Here is a 17725-nt window from a genome sequence, read left to right on the forward strand (position 1 = left end):
TGAGTTTGTTCTATAGCTGAATATATGGTCATTCTTTTTCATGTGGACATCCAGTTGTCCCAGCACCAATTGCTAAAAATGCCATTCCTTCTCTATTTAGTAGTCCTGTAACCCTTGTTGAAAATCAATTGACAGTAAGTATAAGGATTTATTTTTGAACTCTGAATTTTATTCAGTGGATGTGTGTGACTAGCCTTATGTATGTACCACGCTGTCTTAATCACTGTAGCTCTGTAGTAAGTTTCTAAATTAGAAGTGTGAGTCCCCCAAATTTGTTCTCCTTTTCAAGATTACATTGACTATTCTGGATACCTGGCATTTCCAAATAAATTTTAGGACCATATCATCAATTTCTGTTTTTGTTTTTTTTAAATCCCACTCGAAATTTGATAGGGGTTTCCCTGAATTTAGATAAATTAGGGAGTATTTCCATTTCCATAATAAGTCTTCTGATTCATGAACATGGGCTGTCTTTCCAAGTATTTGTGTTTTTAATTCCTTTCAGTGGTGAAGTGTTGTGATTTTCAGTGTGCAAGTCATGCTCTCTTTTTGTTAAAGTTATTCCTAAGTTTCCATTTTTTTGAGGCTATCATAAATGAAATGGTTTTCTTAATTTCTTTCTCAGATAGTTCATTGCTAATGCATAGAAACATTATTGCTTTGTGTATGTTGATCTTATATCCTTGCTGAACTTGTTTATTAGTTCTAATAAGTTTTTGTTTTTATTCATTAGGATTTTCTATATACAAGTGTATGTCATTGGTACATAGATGCAGCTTTGGTTCTGCTACAATCTGTATGCTTTTTATTTCTTTTTCTTGCCTAATTACCCTGGCTAGAACCTCAAGTACAAGGTTGAAAGGGAATAGACATCCTTGTCCTGTTCTTTTTTTTTTTTGAGACAGAGTCTCACTTTATCATCCTCGGTAGAGTACTGTGACATCACAGCTCACAGCAACCTCCAACTCCTGGGCTTAGGCGATTCTCTTGCCTCAGCCTCCCAAGTAGCTGGGACTATAGGTGCCTGCCACCTTGCCCAGCTATTTTTTTGTTGCAGTTTGGCTGGGGCTGGTACCAGCCTCAGCATATGGGGCTGGCACCCTACTCACTGAGCCACAGGTGCCGTCCCTATTCCTGATCTTAAGAGAAAAGCTTTCAGTGTTTCATCTTACGTATATTAACTGTGGGTTTTTCGTAGATGTCTCTTATTGGGTTGGGGAAGTTCCCTTCTAATCCTAGTTCTTTGAGTGTTATTCTTATGAAATGGTGTAGGATTTTGTTACAATTTTTTTTTGCTCTATTAAGGTGATTTTAATATTTTTGTCCTTGATTCTACTAATATGGTGTATTAGATTAATTCATTTTATATGCTGAACAACTCTTACATTCTTGGGATAAATTCCACTGGTCATGGTATGTAAGCTTTTTATATGTTGTTGGATTTGAATTTATAGTGCTTTTTATGTATTTATTTATTTATTTTTGAAACAGTTTCACTTTGTCACCCTCAGTAGAGTTCTATGGCATCATAGCTCACAGCAACCTCAAATTCTTGGGCTCAAGCGATCTTCTTGCCTCAGCCTCCCAAGTAGCTGAGACTACAGGTGCCTACAACAGCCCCTGGCTATTTTTAAAGATGGGGTCTTGCTCTAGTGAAGGCTGGTCTTGAACTCCCCAGCTCAGATGATCCACCTGCCTCAGAGTCCCAGAGTGCTAGGATTTCAGGTGTGCACCACTGCACCCAGCCAATTCCTAGTATTTTTTGAAGGATTTTTACATATCTTTATGTGAGGGATTGTGGTCTATAGTTTTCTTGTCTGGGGATGTCTATCTGATTTTGGTTTCAGGATTACTCTTCACAGAGTGAGTTCTGTAGTTGTCTCTGTCTTCTGATAGCTTGATGATGAAGTGTTCAAGCATAGATCTCTCTGGGTTTGTTGTACTCAATAGAGTTTGTTGAGATTTTTTTTTTTTTTGAGACAGAGTCTCATTATATCACCCTTCGTAGAGTGCCGTGGCATCACAGCTCACAGCAACCTCAAACTCTTGAGTTTAAGCGATTCTCTTGCCTCAGCCTCCCAAGTAGCTGGGACTAGAGGCACCCACTGAAATGCCTGGCTATTTTTTTGTTGTAGTTGTCGTTGTTTAGCAGGACCAGGCTGGATTCCAACCCGCCAGCTCCGGTGTATGTGGCTGGTGCCCTAGCTGCTAAGCTACAGGCACCTGTTGAGCTTCTTGAATGTGTAAATTCATGATATCATCAAATTTGGGAAGTTTGGGACCACCGTTCTTCAAATTTCTTCCTCTTTCTTTCTTTCTTTCATTTCATTCTAAAACTCTTTCTGTACGTACGTTGTTATATCTTAGAGTGTCACACAGCTCTCTGAGGTGTTATTCATTTTTCTTTATGTTCCTCAGACTGGATCATTTCAATTTACCTAACTTCAAGTTCCCCAGTTCTTCTGCCAGTTCAAATCTGCTGTTGAGCCCATCTAGTGAATATTTCATTTTAGTTATTGTACTTTTTAGTTCCAGCATTTCTATTGCTTTATTGAATTCTGTTTGGTGAGATGTTGTTTTTATACTTTCTTTAGTTCTTTAGACATGATTTCCTTTAGTCCCTCGGACACATTTATAACAGCTGATTTAAGATATTTGTCTAGTAAGTCCTACACCTGGGCTTCCTCAGGGGCAGGTTTTATTGACTAATTTTTTTTTATCCTACCTAAGGGCTACACTGTCTTGTTTCTTTGTGTGTATCATAATTTTTGTTGAAAAGTTTGGATAGTTTAAATAATATAATGTGACCACTCTGAAAATAAGATTCTTCTCCCCTCGGAGCTTTTGTTGTTGCTATTTGTTTATTTAGTGACTTTCCTGAAATAATTCTGAAAAGTCTGGGGTTTTTTTGTTTTTGTTTTTTTGCAGTTTTTGGCTGGGATTGGGTTTGAACCCACCACCTCCGGTATATGGGGCTGGCGCCCTACTCCTTTGAGCCACAGGTACCACCCCAAAAGTCTGTATTTTTTAATCTCGTATGGTCACCGAAGTCTCCATTCAGTTTTCTTGGTGGCCAGTTAATGTTTGGACAGGGATTTCCTTAAATGCCTTGCAGTCAGTCTCCCAGATTGTGGTGAGGAGGACTTCAGTACTCCAGCAGGCAAGTTACAGCTCTGCCTCAGCCTTCAGTTCCTACCTGTGCAGAGTCTCAAGGTCAGCCTGAGGGGAGAGACGAAGGCCTTCCCAGGTCTTTCCTGAGCATATGCACAGTGCCACACATGCATGTGGCCCTCTAGAGTCCCAGGAATGTATTGATTGGCACTTGCCCACCCAGTGGCCATTAGAGAGGCTGCCACTTTTCAGAGCTATCATGGTTGAAATGCTATCCACTTTCAAGGCCACTAACAAAACAGGGGAGAGGGAGGTGGAATAGGGTGAGATAAAATGTCACAAATCTCTCCATTCTTAGTAAGATTCAATTATTTTTCAAAAACAAATTCTCTTCAAGTTGTTAGAGGCTTTTGCAAATTTCCAGAGTTCAAAAAAAGTAAATTTTGACTTTTTTTTTTTTTTTTGCCAGACATTCTTCTTGCTTTTATAGAGGAACAGAATGTGGGGAGTGTCCTTATTTTATCCTTCTTGAAATGCTTCTTTTCAGGAGAGATTTTTAAATTTCCATCTCAGGCCAGATCAAGACAGAAGAGCTTCTTGTATCACTGTTGGGCATTGGCGGCCTGGGGACTTGCTCCCAGATGCTGGTCTTGATATCGGGGGCTTGAAATGGGCTCCCAGGACAGGAAATGAGGCCCAAAGATACCAAAGAGCAAGCATCAGAACTGAGACTTCTGCATGAAGCACGTATAGTGCCAAATACCCAAATGCCCACCACTTGTAAGGCACTGGCCCAGGTTCTTTGGCATATCTGAAGGGCCCGTGTTCCTTTGTCCTGGTTATGACAGAGAGCAGTAGAGTCAGACAGGCCCAAAGCAGGGCAAGGGCAAGCAGAGCTGTCCCTCCTGCAAGCATGAACGGCTTCCCAGCCTCATGGGCAGTGTGGATAAGGGCTGGCTTCCTTGGTGCATGACCATGAAGTGTGGTGCTGAGGCCACATTCACTAGTTCTGGGTAGCTGCCACCTCAGGCTTCACAGCTGCAGGTGAAGCTTGTGCTGGCCACTGCTCCCACTATCTGTCCAGTTTCCACAGGGGCTACAGTGGTTGAGTTGTGTGGGTGGGGCAGGACTCGAGCAAGGGTCCTGTCCCACGTCTTTGAATCAGAGTGGACAAACTCAGAAGGGGACACAAGCCTCCCCTGCCTCCCCGGTCCTCTGACTAGCAAAGTGAGGTCTGTTCTAGTAAGAATGGCTGAGCCCCCCAGGCCTGCCCTGGCCAAGATGCTAAATTAAAAATGGTAAAAAATCCTGTGGGGAATGAGAGAGATTAGAGTCACTTCAAGACTCCAGGGAGGAGGCAGTGTGTGTAGCCACCAGCAGCCCCTGCAACCATCAGTGTCCCCCGTGATGGGGGAAGATAGTGGGACCTCGAATCATCAGCATGGAGTGCTTAAGAGAGGGTCCACCCAGAAGCCCCTCCCTGAAGACTTGACCCTGAGTAGCTGGGGGCCACCTCGGTGCAGGGCTGTCCTGTGCACACAGGTGCCCATGCAGCTCTGATTTCCGTCGTGGAAAGCGATCTGCCTGCAGGAGGTGAAACCGATCACCCAGATTAACTCCACACACAGAAAACAGCCCAGTGGCCACACACTGCAGGGCTCCCAGGCCATGGGGCCACTTGATGAGATGGTCCCTCTGTGGGGACCTCCCTTCCCCAGAGTCCCCCACATCTGGGGGCAGGACCCTGCTGTGGCTGCATGAGCAGGCAGCAGGGGAGGGGCTGGCCAGAGGGGCCCTGTGCCCACAAGGCGAGACTGCCTGCTGCCCTTCCCCCAGCAGATCCTGGGCACCGGACCTGGCTGTCCCCTGCCTAGGCTTGGGTGGGGTATGTCCCCCAACAGGGGTGACTCCAATGCCGTCTGTGTCGGGATGAGCAGAGAAGCAGAGAGGACAAGAGGTCATCCTTCTGCCTGTCCTTTGCCCGCTCTGGCCCTTGCTGGTGCCAGCATACGCGGCTTCCTAGTCCCCCGTGGCACTCTCTGCCTTATCACTGAGGTCAGCTGGGGCTCAGCAGGGACGACGCTCCCCACGTGATTCTTCTTGGCCTCAGTGCAGTCTGTCCTCTGACCCTCTTTCATTTTCTTCTTGGTGCACAGCCCCCCACCCATACCATCTTATTTTAAATTTATTGATACCTCCTCCCCACACTGCCCCCAATAGCAGGTCACTGAGGCTGGCCTGTCGGGCCTGTCCCACCTATCTCAGTGCCTGCACAGGGACCCAGGCATGTGGTTTACCATGTCCAGTGGAAGATGGTGGCCCTCATGGGGGGCCGGGCACAAGTGGGAGGTAAGGGTGCAAGGAAATCTGGGGGTGGGGTGGGGAGGCCCTGGCCGTGTCCACAGAGACGCAGCCCCTGGAGGAGACAGCATGGAACGGGTGTTTGTGCTTCATTTCCTGTATTGCTGGACAGATGAGAACCACCACTTTTTCCCCACTGTGGCAGTAATGGCCCCCGCATGGGAGACCCCTGCCCCGGGGGTCTGCATCCCTGTGGCCCCCATTCCTCTAGTGCTGGGCCCCACTGGCTAACCGAGCTCATGGATACCTTGGGAACTTGGTGATAAGACTCGAGCGCGAGTAATTTTTTACCTCTGAGCTCTCACGGGAGCCACAGTGCAATGTGGAAGTTGCAAGTTTCTGCCGGACTAATTTTCCAGTCTTCTCTCTCTGGGGAGTCTGGGCAGACAGGATAGGGGAGGGAGTGGGAGAAGGGGCCCAGTTTCCATTTTTAGGTTGAATTCCCTTTTGGAACACTCTCGGGCAAATCTTTGGCAAGGATGCAGAGAGCGGGTGGGGCTCAGCCCAGTGAGGCGGTCAGTAGCCTCCAGCCGACTCTTCTCCCTCGCGTGTTCCCTCCAGCTGGGCTGGGGGCCACAGCTCCAGTCTGGCCAGTCTAATTAAATGCTCCTCTGTGTGTGAAGACCCATAGCTGGACAGCAGCAACTGTGTGCACTTGGATGCCTGCAGAACGGAGGATGCTGAAATCCATGGCTGGAGCTGGCCCCCGCAGAGGGGTGTCCAGTTTGAGCAAATACACACCCAGGTTGCCACCCAGTTAAAGTCAAATTTCAGATGAACAAGGGAAGATGTCCAGGAGAGGTGTGTCTCAGGAGTCCAGCAGGCCCATCCCGGGGCAGCGGGTGGCCAGCCCAGAGTGCTGGGCAGGCTGGCAGCTCACCGGAATTTCCCGGTTCCCAAGGAGGAGACAATGCCCATGACCAGTGGCGTGTAAGCAGAAGTGACATGTGCCACTGACTCCGGGGGAAGCCGTGAAAAGTGAAGGAAGGCATGGTCCCCCCACTTCTGTCTCCAGCAATGAACTGTGGCCGTGTCAGCTCCTATCCTGGGCAGTGGGTGGCTGTGTGGAGCCGGTGTTGACTCAGCACACTGAGGAACACGTCCTGTGGCTGCCAGCCCCAGAGCCTGGCCCGCTATCCACACTCTAACCTGGCGGGGTGGTGGGAACTCACCCCAGCTGCTTGATGGCTGTTATTGCCAGAATCTCTCAACAAAGGAAGAAAAATTAGTAACTTCTCACATGGCAGATCCAGACGGCTGAGCCTGCCAGCAAACATGGAGCTCCAATGTGCTGCAGCAGCACCTCAAGGCGCAGGTGTAGCTCCAGGGAGCAGCAGAAGGGCCACCTCACCAATTACTGCCGTCCCCTAGCCCAGATTCTGCTATGGCCTCCTCCACACCCCAGAGGCAGAAGCATGGGAGAGGTGGGTCCTCAGGAGCCTGCGAGAGCCTGGAAACGTCTCCTTCTGCCACTTGAGAAGGTCAACGTTCCTCTGTAGAGAAATCTCATCCCCAGACCCCAAACGCTAAATCTGTTGTCAGTTGCTCAGAATCTGAAAATACAGCCCTGACACAGACAGTCTATCCCCTGAGATGTCTGTCGGAGGACGATACCGAGATGTGACATGATGCTGCGACCAGCTCCTTTGGGTCACCTTCCCTCCTCCAGTGCTTCCCCCAGGCTCCACTGCTCCCCAAAGCCTCTCCAAGGCCTCCAGGATCCATGCCAGGAGTAAACTCTGAAAGTAGATGTTGCCTTTTGGGTACCTTCTCAAAGAAGGAGACATGGAATCTCCTACAAAGAAAAAGGTCAGGAGAAGGAAAGTAGATAATTTTTTAAAAAGCAAGTTGGGGCGGCGCCTGTGGCTCAAGGAGTAGGGCGCCAGTCCCATATGCCGGAGGTGGCGGGTTCAAACCCAGCCCCAGCCAAAAATCACAAAAAAATAAAAATGAAAAGGCAAGTTGGTGGGTGTGGTTTTATCCCTATGGACAGTTGGAGGCCACAGGGAACCTGCCTGCAGAAGCTGGCCGCAGAGCTCGGAGCACCCAAGGCCCACTTGGAACAGGATGGGGTGTAAGCTAGAGACAGTAATGCCACTTATAATCTCTCACAGCACATGTCCACATGGGTTTCGGGGGACAGACGTGTCGTAGCTGCACATCTTGACATCTGACGATACTCCGTGGATCTGATGAACACAGCATGTGAGTTTCCTGTGGCTATAACAAAATAGGTAGGTGGCTTATAACACAGAAATGTGTCCTCTCACAGTCTGGGGACCACAAGCCCACACCAAGATGCCATTGGAGACCCTGGCAGCGTCCATCCTTGCCTCCTCCTCACTACTGCTGGCTGCCAGCAGTGCTCGGCACCCCTTGGCCTGCAGTGCACCCCATCTCAGCCTCCATTGCCATGTGGCACGCTTCCTGTGCGGCTCTTTTCTTCTGAGGACACCAGTCATCGGGTTTAGGGCCCACCCTTATCTCCTATACCTCATTTTTCATTTACCTGATTATATCTGCAAAGACCCTGTTTTAAATAAAGTCACATTCTGAGGTTCCAGGTCAATGTGAGTCTTTGTGGGACAGTGTTCAGCCCAGTACACAAAGCTAGCAAACCTTCAGAACTGAACGTGGATTCTCAGGCCTGAACGGTCTGCAAATCTAGGCTCTTGGGACCCAGCCTCTGGCCTCCATCTTTGGGGTTAGGGGAAGGGGACAAGCCTGCCAGCGGCTCCCTCCTCTGATGGCCTCAGCCGTACTGGGTGTGTGGAGACAGCCATCTGGGCCCTGGCCCACCCCATCCACTACAGGAACCAGCAGAACACACAGCCTCGTCCCTGACACAGCCCAGGGCCTGCAGAAGGTGACTGCTTCTGTGTGGAGTGCTGCCCTCTGGAGACCAGAAAGGGGCCCCTGGGCTGTTCCTGGAGAAGGGGCAGATTCTTCTCCTCACTGCCCCCAAACCTCACCAGGGACGGAAACCCTCCCACCTGGAGCTGACACTCCAGGGAGATGATAAATCTCCCCACTCCCAGGTCTGCCTGCCATTTACAGTATAACAAATACCGGTGTGCGGCTGCAGCGGCAGGCCCAAGGTGGAGAGGTTAGCTGCTGCCCCTCGCCCAACACAAAGCCTTTTCTTTTTCGGGCTGGAAATGCGTTTAGCCCATGAATGCAAAGAGCTCTTTCAACATTAGATTTTAAATTATTTGAATTAAATCTGGACTCCTTCTGGGCTCTGGGCTCTCCTGGTTATTTATCACTGGCTAAGTGTAGAAGTCTGTTTAGCATCTCCAGGGACGCCCCGACTTAGAAGCCGCATCTGAAATGTTATAAACTATTTAAAACCGAAGGCTGGGCCGCCCTGGGAGGGAGCACTGGCAGCTGCTCCTGGGAAGCTCCTCGGGAAAGGCCCCGCCCAGCGCGCGCGCTCCTTTGGCTGGCTCTCCTCCTGGTAATCACTTTAATACACTGAAAACAGCCTCTCCCCGCCCAGGCGGGCTCACCTCCCCCGGCTTAGCAACGCGAAGGGGGCGGCGCCTCGGCCTGGGCAGCGCCGCCCGGCGCCGGCAGGAGGCGCGCGCGCGCAGGGCGGCTCCGGGACGCGCGGCCGAGGGAGCGGGCTCTGCGCGGCGGCGGAGAGGACACCGCGGTCTGCTTGTCCTTGAGAACTGGGCGGCAGAGCCCCGAGCGCACCATTCTCCTCAGAGGAGGCAGTGATGTACTGACTGCGGGGGAAACGGAGGCCCGGAGCGGCTGTAAGAGTCTGAGTCCCAGTCTCACCCACAAAGCACACACGTGTCTGAGTCTCACCAGCAAAGTGCGCGTGTGTCTGAGTGCACATCTTCCAGCTACCTGGCAGTCAGGTGGGGCCATCCCAGAGCCCTGGAAACGGCCAAAGGGAAGCCCCCCACCTTGAACCTGGAATCCATAGACCTCAGTCTCAAGGTTCCAGTCAGGCGAGTGGTCCCCCTCTCTACCCAGTGTGTGTCTAGGTGGAGATCCTCACCTGTCCAGCCAGGCTGGAACCCCTACTCCTACCAGGCCAATCCTGGTCACTAATTGGCCAAGGCTCTGGGCACCAGTGAAGGAAGGAAGGAGAGAAGGAAGGAGGGAGGGAGGGCAGAAAGATACATGTTTGAGTGGGTAGGAAGATGGATAGTTGGATGACCAGGTGGATGAATGCCTGGATAGATGGTTGGAGGAATGGATGGATGGATGGAGGATGGATGGTGGATGGATGGGTGGATGGATGGATGGATGGATGGGTGGATGTAGGATGGATGGATGGATGGATGGAGGATGGATGGATGAAGAATGGATGGATGGATGGATGGAGGATGGATGGTGGATGGATGGATGGAGGATGGATGATAGATGGAGGATGGATGGATGGATGGATGGGTGGATGGATGTAGGATGGATGGATGGATGGAGGATGGATGGATGGATGGGTGGATGGATGGATGGGTGGATGGATGTAGGATGGATGGATGGATGGAGGATGGATGGGTGGATGGATGGATGGATGGGTGGATGGATGTAGGATGGATGGATGGACGGAGGATGGATGGATGGAGGATGGATGGTGGATGGATGGATGGAGGATGGATGGATGGAGGATGGATGGATGGATGGATGGATGGGTGGATGGATGTAGGATGGAGGATGGATGGAGGATGGATGGTGGATGGATGGGTGGATGGATGGATGGATGGATGGGTGGAGGATGGATGGATGGGTGGATGGATGGATGGATGGATGGGTGGAGAATGGATGGATGGAGGAATGGATGGGTGGATGAATAGATGGATGGATGGATGGATGGATGGAAAGATGGGTGGAGGAAGGAATGGATGGATGCATGGATGGATGGAGGATAGATGGATGGATAAATGGATGGGTGGATGGATGGATGGATGGATGAAGGAATGGATGGATGGGTGAATGAGAGCTGACACAAATTTCTCCTTGGAGACTCATAAGAACTAAGCTGCCTGGGAGATGCTTATGGTGTAGGGTCCTTTTGGAATGGCTGGGAAGGTGAAAGAGGAGTCATCACTGGAGCATCCTGCAACTACTCATAGCCCCTGGACTCCCTGCAAGCCAGACAGACACACACCCTTTTGCAAGGACAGTGCTCATCTTGCCATCTGAAGGTCACTCTGCTCCTGTGGGCTGCCAGCAATTAGAACAGGGCCTCTGAAGACAGGATCTGTTTGCCAGATGTTGGCCAGCACTAATGAGCCCAATCTGCTGGTCACTAATTGACTGAGGAACCAGGGATGATGGGGCAGACAGGGACCCAGGGCCCGGGTGAGCCAGGCCAGCAGGAGGCAGGGGGTGCCCCACAGACCCAGGGATGCCCAGCAGCTTCCCAAAGGCACCAGTGTCTGTCCACCTCCTGTGGCTTCTCATCCCTCCATAGAGATGGGAGCTTGTGAGGGGCTGTGGGAGCAGAAGGCCATCACTGGGTGCGACTGCTCAAGCTGAAACAAGAGCAATCTCCAACCCAGCACAGGATGGAAATGGTGGCCCTCCAGAATCATTGAGGGCAACTTCTGCCCTGCAAGGGGGATGGAGTTCCAGCCAGCTTGCCCATAAACTTGTTCAAGCAATTTATGAGGCTTGGCCAGCGCGAGGTGGGGGCGGGCAGACTTGGCCGCCCGTTTCTAATTGGAGCTGGGAGAGGAGAATGTCCTTGTGTTAATAGCAAACACAACTGTCACTGGGAAAGCTGCGCACAGGAGCATCTGGCCCAGCTACCGAGAGTTTCTGTCGAGGTGACCACTGCATTTCCCAAGGGACAAGGAAACCTGTGCGAACTACGTGGGGCCTTCCGGGAGGTGGGACCCAGGTAGAGGGTCCAGGAGTCTCTGCAGCTGGCAGCCGGTGGCAGGCAGAGCACAGGTCTTGCATCGGACTGGAAGGAGCATTGAGATTCCCAGGCACCTGAGAACCGCAGGGGGGAATTTCTGCCCCCGGGGAAGCTGGAAACCAGCACAACATCACGTAGGCTGTGGCTCATAAACCCACTCGATTTTCTCAATGGCCCAGAGAATGTCCATGCCTTCTAGGTGGTGGTATCCTCAAGGTCCTTCCTGTTTCTTCTGGTTCTGAGCACAAGGCGGACAATCTGTCAGCCCAGCCAGACACTTACCAGGACAGCCTCTGCTGAGTGAATGGGGCTGCCCGGCTCTGAGCCCTGGGGCTCTCGGCCCCAATAGCAAACCCAAAAATGACAATTAGGGGGCCGGCCTCAGCCCCCATTCCTGCCTGCACATTGCCTCTCTCAAGTGGACACACAGAAAAGGGGTGGCTGCTCCCTGGGGCCACCTTTGTGGCACATGGTGCTCCAATGTCGGGACTCCAGTTGTTAGGATGAGTGGGGAGCTGGGGGTGCTAGGCCCTGAGCAGAAGGCTGCAGGTGCCCTGGGAAGCACGTAGGGAGAAGGACCAGTGCCCTGCCCATGCCCTGGCTCTGCCAGCCGGGTATTTGAGGGCACAGGCTTGTCTTTTGGCAAGTGGGGGCCAACCACAGGTGGCAGCAGACAGAATTGGCCAGGTCCAGCTTGGAGCCTGACAGAGAAGCCAGGCCTAGGGAGAGTGGGGACGGGGTGTTCACCTGTTCTTCCATGACCTACAGGGGGTTGACAGATTGCCTACCCCAGGGATGTTGCTGCTGAGCATTGTGATAGCAGTGGGGTGCCCAGAACCTTGGAATACCCCACAACACCCTGCCTGGAACCCGCGGTCCAGGCGTTTATAGTTCCTGCCTTCTCAGTTCCCCCTGCAAATGCCACCTTGGCCAGCCCAGGGCCACTGGGACACAGCCATGTGCCTTGACCCAGGAGTCCTCCCACCTCGAGTTGCTCTGTCACCTCTCACTATGGACCATTTCTAGGGCCCAAGTCTGGAAACCACCAGAGCACATGCCTCCTGATTCAGCTGGAGATCATTCTAGTCCACGAGAACATTCTAGTCCACAGGCCTTTGTGATGTGAGCAGGCTGGAACTGCAGGGCACACATTCTGTCCCCCTACCCCCAGCAGCCCACCAGGAACATGCACTCCCTAAAACATTGGACCTGCAAACCTTGGCAGCCCCCATGGTGACAGCCAGTGGTGGGTCTGGGTTGAGCAGAGCCAGGTCTGGGGAGGCTATACAGTCTGCTCAGGCACCACAGCCACGGGGGCTCTTCCAAGGCTAAAGCCACCTTGCAGGGTACAGGACAGAAAGAGTCCACCCCAGCTGGGGCATGCAGACTCTGAGTGGCCCCATTGCCCTCCTGGGCCAATGTGGTGCTCATCTAGCAGCATAGGCCCAGCATTGAGCCAGGTGCCCAGCATGGCAGGTGACTGAGGTGGTCCCTGACCCTCTGCAGAGCCAGGAGAGGATGGCAGAGATCTTGACCAGGAACTTCAAGGGGCCAGCCACTTGGGCAGCTGCCTCGGCCATGCTGGCTGCTGTACCTGCCCAGCACCTCAGGCTTCATGAGGGACAGCAGATGGCTCATTCTGGCCACTCCTGTCTCCTGACATCTCCTGGCTCTGTGATGCAGATGGGACATTGAAAGCCCTTCCCGGGGCAGGTGGTCCTTCCATTGTGAGCATGGCCAGCCTGGAGAGTGAGGAAGAAATCAGGGAGCAACTTACCTTGAAGCCCAGGACCCACCCTGAAGGTAGACAGGAGCCTGGGCCACCCCCAGCCTGCCCATGTGCCATTCTACCCCAGGAAGAGCCCCATTTGATGGCCCACCAGGTGACCACCAGCAGGACCCACAAGGGCAGTCTCGTTGTGGTCAGCAGCCTCTGCTGGAGTCTCCCACCCCAGGGCCTGGGTCAGCAGGTAGGTCTTCCAGAGAAGGCCCAGCTGGGCACCCCAGCCCTGCCGGTGGGTCAGCACCTCCATCCACACCTGCCATGGTAGGGAGCTCAGGGCTGCAGAGGGCCACCACAGGGCTGCAGGCAGGAGCCTGGCTGTGCAGTGGCTGGACACAGGCTGCAGGGAGAGGAAGACTTGAAAGAGACTTGACCTTAGCCCATGTTTGACTTGGTTTCCCTCTGGTGAAAAGAAGCCTCCAAAATCTCCAAGTTTTTATTGATGCCACTGAGGGCTTAGCGGTGCCCACAAAGCCACAGTCTATACCACACGTCAGCACCAGGAGTCTACACCACATGCCTATGCCAGTTGTCCACACCGTGAGTCTGTGTTGCACAACTGCATTTGTCCATGCCACACATCTGCACCACACGTGAGTCACAGCTACACAAGTCTGCACCAGTCTATTGCTACATCACATGTCTGCACTGTGCGTCTACACCACACATCTGTACTCTCCATCTGTGACACGTCTGCCACACGACTGGGCCACGTGTCTACACCCACCTCATGGGTCAGTGGGGCCGAGGGGCCCTTCAAGGAAGGTGGCCCTGGGAGTGGTCCCCTGGGAGTACTTTCCAAAGTGGGGAGGAGCTGGGCTGGAGGGTGATTTTGGACACAACGGGAAAGGAAGACCCCCACTGAAGCTCACACTCTCCCAGGCCACCCCCAACCCCCGGGAAACAGTAAGTACTGGCCCCTGAGCCTGATGTGCTGAAGACCACACCAGGGTCTGCGTGCCTGGTATGTGCAGTCCTAGCTCTCTCAGACAGCAGTGGTTGCCCCTCAGCCTGGCCCCTGAGCCTTCTTTCCCGGTCTTACTCCCAGGCCTCTGGCCTTTGTGTCCTGGTCATTTCTGAGCACCCTCAGTGGGCTTGGCCTTGTGGCAGGCGGTAGTTACACAGAGGCATCACAGGCTCTGATCAGGGCTGCCCAACATGAATCCATAGGGCCACATCTTCATAGGCTCCTGATCCTATGGGCCACTGGATGTTGCTCTTGCCAGCCTTGTGGGGGCTGCAGAGAGAAGTGAGGAGCCCTGACCTTAATCCAGAGCAGGGACCTGCACCTAGCAGGTCTGGAGGGCTCTGCCCAGTCTGTCCTGTGGCACAGAGACCAGGGACTAGTGGGATTGAGGGAGAAGAAATCCCAAGGGCTTCCTGGAAGAGACTGCAGTCAAAGGAACATTCGACAGCCCTGCTGGCATCACCCCTTCACCAGTGCCTGGTTCCTTCCCTTAGCAAAAGTGAATATTCTTTGTTATCCCACAAACAGCAGCTTAGGGGCCAGAGACTATATCTCAGAGCCATGCCCAGGCTGGTCTCTGTCCCTTTTAAGCCTAGGCCTCTGCCTCGGGTTCAGGGTTATCAGCACTGCCCCAGTGCCCACCTCCATGTAGCAGAGCCCCACCCACTAAGGGCCTCTGATGCTTGCTGAGGACAATTGTTGCCTTGGCTGGATTGTGACCTATTGGACAGCTTCTCTGAAAGGTCTTGCAGGCCCAGGCCACTTGACAGGCAAGCAGACGGTGGCTGAGGATGGAGGGCTGTTGGGCACTGTGCTAGCCCTGCCTGCAAACACCCCGGATCCACAGAATCGCCTACCCCTACCACTTCACAGTGTGGCCCGAGAGGGCGCTGTCTTTATTTTGGTGAGGCTCAGAAGAGAATGCTGCAGACATGTTTAATCCACACATATTAGATTCCCCGGCTGTGATTTTTGACAACGGGTCAGGGCTCTGCAAAGCAGGCCTTTCTGGTGAGATTGGGCCCCGTCACGTCATCAGTTCCATTGTGGGGCACCCGAAATACAAGATGCCCTTGGCAGGTGCCAATCAGAAGAAGTACTTTGTTGGGGAGGAAGCACTGTACAAATATGAGGTCTTACACCTGCGCTACCCCATCGAGCGCGGGCTGGTCACAGGGTGGGAGGACATGGCAAAGCTCTGGAAACACCTGTTCGAGTGGGAGCTGGGCGTGAAGCCCAGCGAACGGCCTGTGCTCATGACTGAGCCCTCCCTGAACCCTAGGGAGAACCGTGAGAAGATGGCTGAAGTCATGTTCGAGAACTTCAATGTGCCCGCCTTCTACCTGTCAGACCAGGCTGTACTGGCACTCTACGCCTCCGCCTGTGTCACAGGCCTGGTGGTGGACAGCGGGGATGGGGTCACCTGCACCGTTCCTGTCTTTGAGGGCTACTCCCTGCCCCATGCGGTCACCAAGCTCTACGTAGCAGGCAGGGACATCACGGAGTTCCTCACCCGGCTCCTCCTGGCCAGTGGGCGGACCTTCCCGTGCCTGCTGGACAAGGGCCTCGTGGATGACATCAAAGAGAAGCTGTGCTATGTGGCCATAGAGCCGGAGAAGGAGTTCAGCCAGAGGCCAGAGGAGGTCCTGAGAGAGTACAAGCTGCCGGATGGGAGCGTCATCAGCATCGGGGAGCAGCTGTACCAGGCGCCTGAGGCCCTGTTTGTGCCAGAGCACCTGGGCATCCAGGACCCAGGGCTCTCGAAGATGGTGTCCAACAGCATCACCAAGTGTGACACCGACATTCAGAGGACCCTCTTTGGGGAGATTGTGTTGTCTGGGGGCACCACCCTGTTCCGGGGGCTCGATGACCGGCTTCTCAGGGAGCTGGAGCAGCTGGCTGCTAAGGGGACCCCCATCAAGATCACGGCTCCTCCCGACCGGTGGTTCTCCACGTGGATTGGGGCCTCCATTGTCACCTCTCTGAGCAGCTTCAAGCAGATGTGGGTCACTGCTGCAGACTTCAAGGAGTTCGGGACGTCTGTGATCCAGAGAAGATGCTTCTGAAGGGCCCTGTGCACAGGGCAGCTGTGGGAGATGTGCTCCACCCCCCACTTCAGAAGAATGTTCAATAAAAGACAGAATGGTGGTATTTGGCCATGTCAGGCTCTGTTCATTCTCAGTGCCAGCAGAACAGTCTCTGATGCTGATTCTGTCCACACCTCTTCCTCTTTATTTCTCCTGGGAAGGGCCTATGGTATGAGATGAGGCTGTGTCCACCTGCAGAGGCCAAAGGCTGGCTTGTTTCTGTGGGCCCTCAGGTAGGTGTGAGGCAGTGTCAGCGGGGAGGGAAGGATAGCACTGCCGTGTCCTCAGGCTCCCGCGGTCCTTACGGGGCAGGCTCCCACTTTGCTTTCATGAGGCCAGGCAGGCTGACAGGGCAGAGCCGTTAATGTCTTTGGCAGATGGGGGCAGCTGGGAGAAGAAGTCACCACTGGTGTGGGACTCTCTCAGCCCAGGACTCCTGCTCCCAAGAGCATTTTTGTTTGGGGTTAAAATACTGTAAACAAAGTTAATGGCCGTCAATAAAGGAATGGTAGAATAAGTTATGCATAAAGGGAATTTTTCCACATTGATTTGGAGGAATTCTCCTAAAATATTGGGAGAGACAGGGAAAATACAGAGGAGTCTTTATAAATTTCATAAAGATCTCCCCCAGTTTGGTAAAGAAGGCACCAGTGCTTTCCTGCATCTGTGCGTTTGAATATAACACAAACGAGTGTTTCTGCAGCTGGGAGCACACAGAGAGCAGAAGGGCACTCACCACAGCTCATAGGGCAGGCCGGAGGGGAAAAGGGAGGATGAGGGGTGATGCTGGAGAAAGGAAAGAGGGAAGAGGGAAGGAAAAGTAACAAGGGAAGGACTCTTCAAGAAATTCATCCCAAAGTAAATAAACCCATTTATCTAAAATTGCATATGGGTACTTAATCTTTGCAAGATACATCTTCCATCATTTTATTTTCAATCTACCTGTGTGGTGGCTGAGGTGAGTACGTGGTGTATTTGAAGACAGCGTACAAGTGGGTCATTTTTTTTAACTACTCTATCAATCTTTGTCTTTTAAGTGGTGTGTTTAGACTGTTTACATTTAAAGTAATTAGTAGGTCACATCTTAAGTCTGCCATTTTATTGTTTTCTGCTTGTTTTTCTCATTTCTGTCTCTTTTCTTACATGTTTCCCTGTCAGTTACTTAAACAGTTTTTAGGATTGTGTTTGATTTACTCAGCATCTTTTTTGAGTGTGTTGTTTAAGCCTCACAGTGGTTACCCTGGGCATTACACTACGTATATGCACATCCACAGGACATCCTAATCTACAGATAATGATGTTTTACCTCTGTTTAGGGCCCTTTGCCCTCCTCACTTTTAAAATAGAATTGTTTCCTCTGTGTACCTTGAGTACAACACAGGATGCTGCTGGAATTTTTTTCTTCAGCCATCAAATATGATTTAAGAAACTCAAGAAGAATAGCCAGTCATATTTGCCCCTATTTTTACCTAATCTGACATTCTCTTGTCCTTTCTGAAGTCCCCGGCCACCCCTGATACTATTTTTGTTGTGTT

The 17725-nt window shown here is 52.2% G+C and overlaps 1 protein-coding gene across 1 annotated transcript; it reads left to right on the forward strand.

The window, feature by feature from the left end:
- The first annotated feature begins 15035 nt into the window (after positions 1 to 15035).
- ACTRT2 (actin related protein T2) lies at positions 15036 to 16169 on the forward strand. The gene has a single exon (XM_053577008.1). The coding sequence runs from the start codon at positions 15036 to 15038 to the stop codon at positions 16167 to 16169; it is 1134 nt and encodes a 377-aa protein (XP_053432983.1).
- The last annotated feature ends 1556 nt before the right edge of the window (positions 16170 to 17725 follow it).

The sequence above is a fragment of the Nycticebus coucang genome, chromosome 22, assembly GCF_027406575.1.
Source record: "Nycticebus coucang isolate mNycCou1 chromosome 22, mNycCou1.pri, whole genome shotgun sequence".
Taxonomy (NCBI): domain Eukaryota; kingdom Metazoa; phylum Chordata; class Mammalia; order Primates; family Lorisidae; genus Nycticebus; species Nycticebus coucang.